This window comes from Seriola lalandi, unplaced genomic scaffold (genome assembly GCF_002814215.2).
Source record: "Seriola lalandi dorsalis isolate HSWRI2012SDOR001 ecotype SW California unplaced genomic scaffold, Sedor1 jcf7180002054832, whole genome shotgun sequence".
In the NCBI taxonomy this organism is placed as follows: Eukaryota; Metazoa; Chordata; class Actinopteri; order Carangiformes; family Carangidae; genus Seriola; species Seriola lalandi.
This window is the reverse complement of record NW_019525385.1, coordinates 752,083-765,740: the sequence shown is the minus strand read 5'-3', so window position 1 is coordinate 765,740 and position 13,658 is coordinate 752,083. Positions and strand designations below refer to the sequence as shown.

The 13,658-nt window shown below is 40.2% G+C and overlaps 1 protein-coding gene across 1 annotated transcript in view; it reads left to right on the top strand.

Moving 5' to 3' along the window:
* Positions 1-1,064: 1,064 nt before the first annotated feature.
* pcsk2 (proprotein convertase subtilisin/kexin type 2) overlaps positions 1,065-13,658 on the top strand; it is a 30,197-nt gene continuing 17,603 nt past the window's right edge. The window contains exons 1-5 of the mRNA XM_023426601.2: positions 1,065-1,518; positions 3,436-3,540; positions 7,717-7,830; positions 8,291-8,399; positions 9,517-9,554. Of these exons, the coding sequence (XP_023282369.1) occupies positions 1,333-1,518; positions 3,436-3,540; positions 7,717-7,830; positions 8,291-8,399; positions 9,517-9,554 (552 nt within the window). The 5' untranslated portion in view covers positions 1,065-1,332. The remainder of the gene's footprint in view (positions 1,519-3,435; positions 3,541-7,716; positions 7,831-8,290; positions 8,400-9,516; positions 9,555-13,658) is intronic.

Sequence of the window (13,658 nt, the reverse complement as noted above, 5' to 3'; positions counted from 1 at the left end):
ATTCACCATTTAAATGGGATTTATGAAGCTGTCTCTTGAAATTTATGCAACATTGAATATTTGAAATATGGGGACTAGTGAGATGAGAGGGATAATTTTTGTAAATCTCATTTTAGGTCTTTAGACTATTTTGTTGCGACAGCTGGATACTTAAAGCATGCAACCATGAAACTACTTTATGGACAATGTGGGTTCTCGGGGCAGAAAGAATTACGACAGATAATAACATATCTTTCAGTGGTGTTATTCAAAATCAGAAAAACAAAATGCTCCTGCTCCACTCCACGTGCTCATGTGAAAAAACACATAGAGTTCTGTCATGTTTATAAGGGAGGGCAATGACCTGTCCTGTTAGGTGCCTACTATGACACCCTGATGGCTGAACTGAAGTGACCACAGTAGTAACAAAACAGCCAGCTGTGCAGCAGTAAGCACACACAGGCCTTCTCACTGACCCATGTCTGTATAAAGGAAATTATCAGTATCACACTCATGGGAGCTCATTTCTCCCTCTTACTCTCTACTTTCTCACATGTGTGCCTCATTGTTAAATGTGTCAACAGCAGCTCTGGATCTCATTCATGTACCGTATAGCAGCAGGGAAGCTGCAGGAGAGCTTTAATGAGCAGCCTTTATAAGAGCAGGTTTCTGTCTAACAACTGTTCACATCCAAATGAGCAATTATGGTCCAGCAGGACTGGTCTTACATTCCACTACACAAAGAGGGTCAGACTGGTCATAGAAGTATACACTATGTCAAATCTATAGACCTATTGTAGACGTGCTATAAATTATATACCACCACAACTAGTCTATATATGGCAAACCAGTCCTTTTTGGTTGGGTGAGGCAAGAAACAGATACTGATCAATAGAAAACCTATCAACTCTGAGGATGATGGGAGGAATTCTCCAAGGTGCTGAAAAGTGTCCCCGAGCTCATCCGGGGGAGGAAACAACGGGACACACCCGCCTGAGCCCATTGGTACAACGTCACGCGCAGAAACTACCCGAGCGAGGAAGGTAAATGAATTACAGATGAGAGGAGGAGGAGGAGAGATAGAAAGCTGAGGATGCAGGTTCAGATCAGGTTCACGTCAGAAGCGGCTACACTTCGATGAAATACAACTTCCAGCGGTCTCAGTCAGCTGACAGCGAGGAGATGCGTCCGCAAAAGCTTTAATTCGACCCCCTTAACGTCCTCCTCCTCTTCGTCCTCTCCTCTCCTCCTCCTCCACCTCCTCCTCCCACCACCAGCCAGGAGCATCCCGCACCCTGATCTCACTCCGACGGGCAGGCAGGCAGACAGGCAGACTGACACAAGCCAGACACGATGCGTGGATCTCCCCGACATGGGACAGCCGTGGGATTTATAGTGCTGCTGAACGCGCTGCTGCTGCTTGCGACGCAGGCTGCAGAAGGAGCCTTAACGGACCATCTTCTGGTTCAGTTGCACGAGGACGCACAGGATGAGGCGCACCAACTTGCAACACAACATGGGTTCCAGAGTGCCCGAAAGGTAGGGATGCTCTGATAAAGCTGCCATGCATTGCTGACACTATAAGCTTCTTTTTTTTTTGCCTGTCTCTTGACAAAACCGAACATTAATGAATAATTTATTATTGCAAATCAGAATATTCACATTAAGTGCTAAAACATAAGCTATAACATTTGTATCCTTTCATCGTAAATGGTCAGTCACGTTGTATTTAGCAACATACACAGTCCAGCAGAGAAGATGCTAAGAAGCTTCTCAAGCTTTTCCTCTTATGTGACTTCATTACACTTCTTCTTAATTTGATGACGTCATTCCTACTAAAATGCAGGCCCTAGTAAGCAGGTTGCCCATTGGCTTATGGCCCATTGGCTATGGACTCAAACTCTGCCCAGGCCAAATTCATTTATATTTTGAAACAATGAAATGATCCCATGTCAGTGTCCTGCAGAGCAAGACTCATCTGTGAAAGCTGCTCTTTAAAAAACAACAAAACAAAAGAACAACCTGTTTTCTCTCACAACATGAAGTTGTGGTGTGATCTCATCCTAGGGAATTTGATAGATTTCATCTTTGTGTGTTTAGTCATTAAATCCCATTTTAATGGGTGAGAACAAGCTTGTGTATTTCTGTTAAATTGCTTTGACTACCTTGTTTTGTTCAAAAGGGTATCCTTTTTTTTACATTAACATTAATCAAAAACACACCTTTCTCTCACACACAGAGCACATATTGTATTCACACTGCTTATTGTGACATACATGGCTTCCCCTGCAGACATTTACTCACCTGAGACAATACGTCTTATTAAAGAGCTTGACAAATGCAGCACGCATCATAACATGTCAAAAGACGTTAACAAGCCATTTATGGCAGACCAATGGAAATGATTCCCTGACACTGTGTATGCCTTGTCACATGTCAAAATAAATGTGTGGGTGAAATTGGATGGAGCCTTAGCCAGTGAGGCGTAGCAGTGAGCAGAGGGGTGCTCGAGCTGCTCTGAATGAGGATTTTCTCTTCTTTCTTTCTTTTTTTTTTACCTCCACAATAATAACAAAAAAAACTGTATCAGTCTGTAACTCATCATATTGTGATATCTGTGTGGTGGCCGTGCAGCATCACCAGTTCTGTGATTTCTAGTTCCTTTTCTTGTAGGCACTAGACCCCCACCACCCCCCACTCACACCCCCATCTTCTGCCTCCCTGCCTCCCAGGTTATGTAATCTGCAGCTATATTTGTCTTGATGGGATATGCATCATTAAACAATGTCTGTGTTGTTTGAATTATATTCTGTTGTTGCTTAATTTACTAGACCAGGACACAAAACCGCAAGACACGTCAAGATGTGAACTAAAAGAGAGATAAAAGAGGGAAATAGATCTGCAATCAGCCAATAAAAAAAAATAACTTTATTTCTAAAAGAACATTCAATGGAAGTAGGCTACATTATTTATACTTGTATTTTTTGTGTTTGTGATTTTTCCTGGTAGAATTAAAGAGCAGCGTATACGAATAATCCTCTCCCTCCCATAAGAATTTCATTTTCACATTAGATGTGACAGGCGCATCTGAAAGCATTTATTTTGAGGATTGACCTGCACCCTGACTCTTACTAAAGCATAAGGGGGTCTTTAATCTGTGCACAGTGCCAGAGGGAAAGCTCTGGATGATGCATCTCATTTCCCTGCCCTTGTGATTTATTATGGTTGATTCCAGCACTGTTCTCTAGTGCCTTAAAATAGACCCTGGGTGAATGCCAGAGAATCAGTGCCCTTTTTCCCACCTGGAGGACGACCTGCTGTCCTTCTCCACTATTTATGATCTATGATTTTGATTTGCCTCACATACACTTTCTGATTGCTACCTCTGTGTTTGTTTTGTCTCTGCCTCTGCTTCTAAGCCATCTTCCTCATTTTTTTTTTTTTTTTTTTACGCAGCTTCCCTTTGGAGAGGGGCTCTTTCACTTCTATCCTCAGGACACTTCAAAGAGACGGAGCAAACGCAGCACCCGTAGCAGACAGCGGCTCCAGAAAGACCGCAGGGTAAGAAGACACGCAGAGATACACACTGAGAAGAAAAGACTTGTGTGTTTCCTGCATACATGTGCCTATAGCAGCATGGTCACCCCATTCACTTTGCATGACAGTGGTTATTCTGAGGCTACTTATGTAAAATACAGTGGGGAATCAGGACTTATATGTTGGATGCACCTTGCAGAAAGAAAGTCATTCACACGTTTCTATAGTCTCTTCCAATTTTGTGACTGTCTGAGCTCCAAAGGTTACTACTGACTCTGCTGAGCCAGTATCTAGAAAAACACATCAAAGCAAAAATTATTGTTGCTAGTTAAGGTAAACAACAGTATACAGTGTAAACTGTGTTCAACTGTGTGGGTTTTTTTCTGTACTGTACTTGATGATGTCTGGAGCACCAGTTGAATGATGACTGACAACAGTTATCAACAGGAAATCATCCCACCAATCTTCAGGGACCGTTTCCTTCCACTAACTGAACAAATACAATTAAAACTTTGGAACTTCTACATAGAAAAAAGTCTCTGAAACCTGAACAACTGCATGTGACTATTACTGAGTTGATATGTTGAACACAAGGACAGAAAAACACTGTGACCGTTTGTTGGTCATTGCTGTTGGGATACACAAATAGACACTTGCATGGCCTGGACCCTTTTTAACTACAATGTCCACATTCAGTAATACTATCATAGACCGTTGGTGCTCTTTGACTTTCTTTCTGTTTCATCAAAAAAGGGACTGTGCCAGCTCTAAATCACTCACTAAAATTCTCCTTTAGAGGCTTGCAGTTTGGTGATAGTTTTTTTTTTTTTTTCTAAAATTGAATGTATTTGCTTTTTATGCTCCACCTTTGTATTTTGGGATTGTTGTGAAGACAACAACAACAATATGTAACAATATATTTTCTAGTATATATTTTTGGAAGTGGGGTGATTTAATGAATACTTGCAGACTTTATCTTCATAATAAGGCTACAACTATAGATTATTTTCATTAGAGCACATGTGAGAAAGTAGATTTTCATTATCGAATCTGCTGATTATTTCTCCATACATAGAATAGAATACATAGAAAATAGAAGAAAAATGTCCATCACTATTACCCAGAGCTCATGGTGACAGTTGCTTTTTTTTGTTTCTGATCAATCAGTTCACAACCCAAATATATTCACAAGGAAAAGCTGTGAATTCCCCTAAATACCACTAAATGTTTGCCATTTTTGGCTTGAAAAATTACTCAAATGATTGATGGATTGTCAGAATAACTGTGGATTAATATTATGTCGATACACTTTAAATGAAATCGAGAAACGGTTTCAGCTCTACTTCATAAAACAAACAAGAAAGATGTGCTGTGTCTTATCCAAATAAAAGCTCTGAGTGTTTAGCTTTGTCCACCGTTAGGGGCAGTGAGAGTGGAGGTCTTGCTGCAGACAATGAACTAACCTCTCTAATTGCAGTTGTGAGAGGTGCTAATGAAAATAAATGCGAGCCACTCCACCGAGCTAATGCAGCTAATGGAAGTGAGACAGCACGAAAACGGACAGGTCCACATTCTAGATGCTGGGTTATAATCAGATGCTTGACATGCTCATATGCGACACTGCAGTTATTGATTTCTGCGCATCTCTGGAATGGATGAGGTCAGCTAGTCTGATTTAATGTCGCCTGTTTGTCATTCTGAAGTGTCTCCCCCCACATCTTTCAAGATAGCATGGTGGACACATTTCAGTTTTACACCTGCACTTTTGTCATAAAGAAAGGGACTAGCTTTTTGCATTTGAGCATTTATGAAGAAAAAGGTAGTGTTTTAAGGGTTAAAAAAGAATCTCACCTTTTGTAGTAGTCTATTAAATTAGTTTTTAATTTACAGGAGCCATTACACACTCATTTAACATACTTAAAACCATGTCTAATTGAGAAGCAGCACTGAATGTACTGTTGGATGGATTTCTTTAGTGTCCCAGGAGCCCTGTTCTATGTTGGACTCTCTTAGTGAGTCGTGTTGACCCACTTCTTACTCACCCACTATCTTTTCCTTGTGTCTCTCTGCATCTTTCTCTGTGCTTACTCGTCCTTGTCCTCTCCTGTCCTTTTACATCTCAAGTCCTGCATTGATTGCAAATGAGACGTCTATTTATCCACACATCCGTGCCTTCACCCTGTCCATCCATGCATCGATCCATCCATCCATGATTCCTTCCGCCCATTTTTTTTTTTAACATGAGATAAATGCATTCAAAGTCTATTTGAGGCACACTAAAGGGGGTGAATAAATAAACATGGGAAATAGAAAATTGAATACATCTTTGTGAATCAGCAGTGTGCCTTGAGCCTGAAGGACACATGCCTGGGAAAGCCAGGAGGGAAATGAGGACGAGGAGAAAGGCAGCACAGCTCTTTGATTTGAAGTGAACTGGAGTGTTGTGAGTTGTGAGCAGGCAAAGGCGGAGACTGATGGTAGTGCATGGGCACTGTTTGATGTTGTGAGTGGGCAGTATGACATGCTGTCTCAAGGGAAATACCAGCTCTCCTGCCAAGTGATGGAATAAATGGATGATGGATGGAGAGAACGGGGGGAAATGGGAGGATAATGTAGAAACTGCTGGCAGTTTTCCTCTTAAATGATGTGATGACAAACATAACATGAGGCTAATTCAAAACTTTTTATTAATAATTAAAAAGCAATGGTAAAAATATTTTCACCAGTTTAAAATCCTCCAAGACTGAATATAAACATGCAAATGTGGTTTCATTTTTTTCATGACTGACTTGTCATTTAAAGGACTAACTGATGTGCTAATTTACTGCATGTGTGCCTCCTGATTGCTTAGAGTATGCCATAAAAGAAAGATGTGGATGAATAGGCTTTGGCCATTTTAAAAGGCCATCTTAAGTGTGGCTGTGCTCTCTTATCTGTGGTGGTAAACACACCGGACAATGGCTGTTTCTCTCAGTCACACTGGAGTGAATTTGCCAAGGGTAAGCACAAGAGGAACATTTAACCAAGATGCATCTTTGAAACCGTTTATTACCACCACAAATGCAGGTATAAAAATGGAATTAAAGGGTTTTTTTGTCAATAAGGCATCTAAGGTATAGATTTATTTTTAGTGTTGATAATTTTATGTAGAAAAAGTCTATTTTCAAGCCTTTCTAGTACACACACACACACACACACACACACACACACACACACACACACACACACAAAGAAAGACAGGGAGAGATAGAAAAGGACCTAAACCTTCAAATGAAATCATTGTCCTTGAGACCTTGGTGACAAGCAGATTGTTGGTAATAAATTTCAAACTGAGAGCGTCACTTCAGGCTCGGTTTAGCCATACTGCCAGATTCTAATAGATTAAATGGCTCTCCCTTCCTTTACTTCTCTTTAACCTCACTTTTTTTTTTTTCAAATGCGTGTAGGTGGTTATTTGATGAAATTCGCTAAAACTTCACATGAGATGGAATGCAGTTTCAAATTAGAATGGCTAAATTGATAAGCTATACTGTCGATCTTACATCTACTGACAAACATGAAGGCGGTTACATATTGGGAGTGGAATCTTTAAATGTAGCAGAAATAAAAATACATCATTCTCAAAGACACCCAATCATTTTGTTGACAGCCTTCCCCCAGTTAATCAAGCAATCAAGCCTAAATTTCATCTAAGACATTTACCCCTATCATTTATGTGGTCTGTCCTATGTTATCTTCCAGTGCTTTACAGTGGTATTGCGGCAGCTTTCAGTAAGCATATGTAATCCAAAACACAGCTGTTCATCCGCCTGTGTGTCTTTGATGAGTCAAAGTAACACAAGTGTATTTGTGAATGTAATTGCTGCAGCTTTCTGTTGAAAAATGTACTGAGAGGAAAAAAAATCTCCACCATTTGTGTGGCAGGTGAGTTTGGAGGCCTTGGCTCCAGCTGCAGCCCTTCTGATTAGGAAGAAAAGAATAGCCCCTTTGATTTACATGATGCTCTGCCTTCTTGCTACAGTAGAGCACAGCTGGGTTTGCTGATTTCCTGTGCTGAGAGTAGTACGTGCCTGCATCTCACCCATCATGAGAAATACAATTTCTAGTTTAACTTATGTGCTCTATCATACGTGCTATTGTGCACCTGGGTTTGATTGTTGACTGACCATGATCTGATAATTCTTTTGCTTTCTTCCTCAGGTGAAGAATGTCTTTGAGCAAGAGGGTTTCAGTCGTCAGAAGCGAGGTTACAGAAATATCAATGACATTGAAGTCAACATGAGTGACCCGCTATTCACCAAACAGTGGTATCTGGTGAGTAATGAGCCAAGCAGCTGTCTGCCCACCGCCTGACCTTTAGCACCAACCCACATTCTTCCACCTTAATTACTCAGAGGCCAGGCATATTCCCCAACACTTTCTGAATCAATGTTGTTATTCATTCTCTAATTAGCCCAGCCGGTACTGTCTGCGCCATCTCATCGCTGCATTCATGCTGCCTAGTTTCCTCCCCACTTGTTTACCCTAACTGGCAAGCATGACTTTTATGCCATGGCAAGCTTGCTGTCAATCATCTGGCAAGTCTGATGAATGTGCCGTATCGCTGACATTTACTTCCCCTTCCTATCACCTCCGCTATCCCACCCCCAAGTGGTCCTTATCCATAACCTCCCCTTCCCACACACACATATTCTCCACTTTGACTAATTTACTAATGGTGGCTCACCTGGGTGCCATGAGTCATGGATGTTCTCCATATTGTCTGAGTGACTAGATAAACACAGGCCAGGCAGACGGGACCCCTGGGCTTGATCTTAATGTGGCTGAAGCTTGGCAACTGGGCTATACGGGCAAAGGAGTTACCATCGCAATCATGGACGATGGTGAGTATAAAGTGCTGTTGTTTTGTACCCTGGGGTGCTGTCTGAAAGCACTCAATTATACCTGCACATATCCATTATAATAATTAAATGAACTACTTCACTCACATCCGTTTAATTAACAATGCAATGACTAACGAAATGTTACTTTCCAGAACATGTACGGTGACCACTGATAAGGCTGAATTTATTGTAAGGAATATGTACTCATTCAGTCTGATTTGTTACTCTCTGTTTAAGGTGACTAACTTGCTCAGACTGTGATGTATTATAAGACAAACCCTTCCAGAAAGTGTATGATGAAAACCATATATTTCCAAAATATCAAAACATTTCCATTTTTTCTAAGATGTAATAGAATTTTGGAGTTAATAAAACTTTTTCTTTTTTATTGCATGCTGTGCCAACTTTAATTCTGAAGTAGTGCTACTGTATCACTAGTAAAATGTCAAAGAGCAGAAACCAGATGTGACACAAATATAAATGCCTTTGTCTATTTACTGTCTTGACTGATATTTTAAAAATGATACACTTACTGCAGCTAGCATAAATGTTCACAGCAGCAACCAGTGGCAGAAAGATCATTGGCAATATATTGTCATAATAATAGTGTTTAAATAGATAGCAGATAAAATGCACACATAGAACACATAGAAATAAGTAAAGTAAATAAGTAAAATAATCTTAAAAATAAACAGGCACATAATGGCAAATTTGACTTCTAATATTTTTCTTAATGCAACTTGATACACTTATCATGTGTGATGGCACAAAACCCAAGGTGACATGCTTGGATTTGTAGTTTAGATATTAATTTCATGATATAACTAGAAAAGAAATGGCAACTCATCACATTTAAGAAGCTGGAACTAGAAAATTTTGATAATCTAAATTCCTGGCGATTAATTTTCCGCCAATCAATTCATTAACCGACTAATTGTTTTAGCACTATTCCATATCCATTGTTACTGCATTTCTTTGTTTTTGTCTGAATTAAATTAAGACAAAACTAAATAAATAGGAAACTGTGGTGTAATAGCCACAAGACACTTAAGGTCATGCTATCCTCCATAAAGCACTCCCTCTCATACTTAATCATTTATTATTGTCAACATTTCAGGCATCGACTATCTGCATCCAGACCTGGCATCAAATTATGTGAGTACATCAGTGTTATTGAATTTCATAACACTCATTTCTTTGAACTGCTGTTAATAAGTGAAGCACGGGTTCAGGTGGTGGATTTCACGGGCTTCATGTGGCGTGCCATTGGCAGTGACAGGTGCTTTCCAAGTTGCCTTCATGGCTGCCGAGTCTCCTTGTATTCCTGGAGGACGCAGAAACAGGCAGACGGCCAGCCAAGCTGTTTAATGTTAATGCACACTGCACTGTGGCAGGCACAATGGCAGGCCGATCTGTCACAAGCAGAGATAATGCCAGGGTAGTTGGCGCTGCATAATGTGATGCTCTATCTCCAGAATACTGATAAAACCTTAAAGGACAAGAGGGATTGCTAAATGGAACAAGGAAATGCAGAAGGCTTAGTTTGATTTGGCTATAAAGTTTGCAGTGTCGTCAGTGTGACTTCATTGTGCTGTCATTGAACCCAAGGATGCATAAATGCAAACTCTTCTGTCAAAGAAACGGAGGCGGTGTGAACGAGTGAGTCATGATTCTTTGAAGAAAACAAAAAGAAAAACCCTTTTAACAATTATACCCTTGTTTTTTTTAACAAGAATTTTATTAAAAAGTGCCAGTAATTTGCATACTTATCTCCCCTATTAGTTAATATATTGTTGCAAAGAGATAATGAAGATGATCTCAGAGCAGTGTGCTCTTTGTTTTGCTTTTCCACCTCAGCTCATGTGCACACTGTGTGATTAATTTAAATGTGGCTTGCATAAGTGTTTTTTTTTTCTTTTTTAAAATCTTTCTGTGTGCACGTATCTGTTCACTTACCACCATGTTTCCCTGCATTTGCATGCTTCTTGCCTGTGAACAGAGACGAGCCTTGGCCCAAAAATAACACTCAGCCTCAGCTGGGGTGATGCAGGAGCATGCTCCACTGGATTGATGGATCATGCTGTGCATAGATCTAAAGTGTGTGTGTCTGTGTGTGTGTGTGTGCGTGTGTGAGTGGGAGCGTGAGTGAGAGAGGGAGATAGAAAGAGGGACACTGTGTATGTAATCCTGTTTTGTTACTGTCGTCATGGTGTTTTGCAGATCCACAAAGACCTCCTACTGCTAGCTGAATAAAAACAAAAAATTGAAATAAATGTCCTTTTGGGATCATCACATCTTTCAGTTGGATTTGAACTGATTGTGTGGTTATGGTTGATCTTTGTGTGTATGTGTGTATCTTTTTTGGACAGCCAAATGTTAGTTTATGTGAGGGCGTTGGATTATCTGCTTCTTGTTTTTTAAAGATTTGCCACTTGGTGCAATGATCATACTGTAACAGCTCATAAGATACATTTTGATACGGTGAATTACTTGTGAGATTGTGTGTGTCCTGAAATGAGAAATTTCTAACTTAGTACTTCAATTTCATGGTACATTTATCTGCAAATGCCAATAGTTATAGTAGTTTGAATTTGAGTTTTATATAAATAAATACATTTATACAGATTCTAGTATTATACCACTAAGTGATACAATTGCAGATATACTGTAATGCTTATTTCCTATCTTTAACAGATCACAGTACATAATATCAGATGGTGGCAGTGGTAAATATCACAGAAGAAATCCAATTGTCTCTATAAAACAATTATCATGTTGAGTTTGACCTAATTCCTCCACAGGAGCTATGAGTGTGCAGGTATTCTTTTTGTGTCTATGCTTGCCAGCACCTAATCAATACTGGTATTGTGTTTGGCTGCTACAATATTTGAGGGATTTCAAAGTAACGAGAGCAGTGATCAGTGGATGACCTTTTTCTTGTCTTTCTCAATAAGAATTGTGTGAAAGGAGCAGAGGTATAGTATTGGGTTTTATGTCCCTTCTGATGAACACGTTGTTGCAAGTGTTGCTCTCCACCCCTGAACACCCTGGGAAGTTACCATGATAAAATGTTATGATGTCACATTACCATGAAGTTCATCTCATATGTGTCTTTTGTTTGAATTTGTATGAGATGGAGAGCCAGATTAAAAGAGAGAAGAGATTTACAGTATGTGTCTCACAGGCTCTTGTCATACCCTGTGAGACAAATGTTCACTGCCATTTTTTCAAGAGCTATGGAAGAACAGTATCCGTCTTCACTGTAATCACTTTAAAGTTGGCTTGGACCTTGTGTTATAGATTCTTTCAAGGTACTTTTACTTTGAAGCATCTTGCAAAGGGCTTTCAAGCAAGGTTGCATTATACAGAAATCCCGCATCAGCTTTACTACATTATAGATTAGGTTATCAGCACCAAATGGACTACTGAATTCAGCCATGCTAACAAGATGAATGGCACTGAGAGAGGCACATGATGTTTTGTCTGTTCTTGGTCCACATCAACGTATAGTAATAACTCAGGAATAAACACATCTAGAACATTAAGCTCAATGACAGACTTCAAGCTGGATTTAAAATATTTGCCTTTTAGTGGTGGAAGTAGTACTGAGGTCCTTTACTTTCTATCAGTACAACAATGAAAAAATACTCTATTACCAGTAAATACTTTTGTAATGGTTCTGTAAATGATCACTGCCACTAAATGTCGCACTAGACCACCAGCATCTCAGACCAAAACAAATACTTCGTCGACCACAGCTCCGGCCGTCTTTCAGCTACAACAACCCCACCCCCGACCCCCTTTACATTCTCAGTTAGCAATGTGTTACGAAGCCCAGTGAAAGCGGCCACTAAACACATAAGAAGAACAACTGAATTAAGTTACCTAGTATACATGAGAGCCAAAACCATTAGCCTATGCTGGTATTACATGCTAGCATGATATGCTCCATGGTAATGCTGGTAGCAAACCAGCAAGCGATAGCAACTTTTTAAAGTTTTCAAAGCCTTGGACTTATCCAGTGAGACCGGCTGCATGAATGGCACTGCCGAGGCTGGTAAAGACACTGACAGAGCTGCTAAAAACTTAAAAAACCTAAACTATGGATGTTTTGATAATCCACCACCTTATCAGGGTTTGAGTTGGCAGTTCCAATGGCAAGTCTGCCTGTCCTCCGCTGTTATCTCTTTTTTTGTCAATGAGCTTTCTACAGTGGAGGAAGTTCTTGAAGGTACCAGCTGAAGTACATGTAGTACAGTACTTTCACAGCACCACTGTGAAAATCTTTTTATTTTACTTTCTCATCTAACATCAAGCTGATGACATCAACCTCAACCTCCTTATTGCTATAGTTGTTGCTATGTCTAACTGTAGAGAAACAGGGCATGCTGGCTTCCACTATAGTAACTTTGAGTCAGCTCCCTCAAGTACCATTCGCTCAGAGAACGGCGACTAGATGATGGTTGCTGGGGAAAGGTGAGGTGGCTGATGCTGGGCACAATCCATTATTCTGACTCTGGTTACTCACAGGACACTAGAGGAAGAGCAGAGTCTGATTGATAGCTGAAGATATGAGCTTGAGAAGCACAGCAAATGATTCATGGACATGGGCCTGTGTCATTTATTACTGGGGCTCAGCACTTTTCACTCCATTTAATGAAAAAGAAAAAAACACACGCGCACACACTCCTGCTCCTGACGTGAGCAAAAGCTGTTTTTGGGAGCAGTGTGTTCTCTCTTCACAAATGTTCTGCTGTGAATAATAACATTTTCAAGCAAGTTCTTAGACTTTTCATATGTTTAACAGGTTTCACTGCTAAAGTTGTTCGACTTTTTTAAAAGTTTTTTATTGATTCTTTGACACGTACACATGTTACTAAGAGAAAACAGACAAAGACAGAAGAAGAAAGAAAGTAATCCAACTGAGAAAAATGGCATTTACACTTAAATGTATCAGCACATCTCCTCATACAATTAAAGAGGTATGAATCTGTCTGTATTGGCACTTCATCATGCAAGCCCAGTTGCTGTAAGTGTTTCTACTTTCCTCTAGTGGTTACCCACTCCCCATCTCCTAATAATTATGGTGTTTCTCCATCAGGTCAATAAGCTTTTGCTGTTTTGTTTTTTTTTTGTCGCTGACTGAGTCATCTCCTCTAAATGCCAGCCAGCAGGCCTGTCAGACCCAAGCTTGGAGGCAGCCCCCAAGATTGATCTGATATGTTTGGTCTTTGGCTGACGAACACAGCTGTGGTTTCT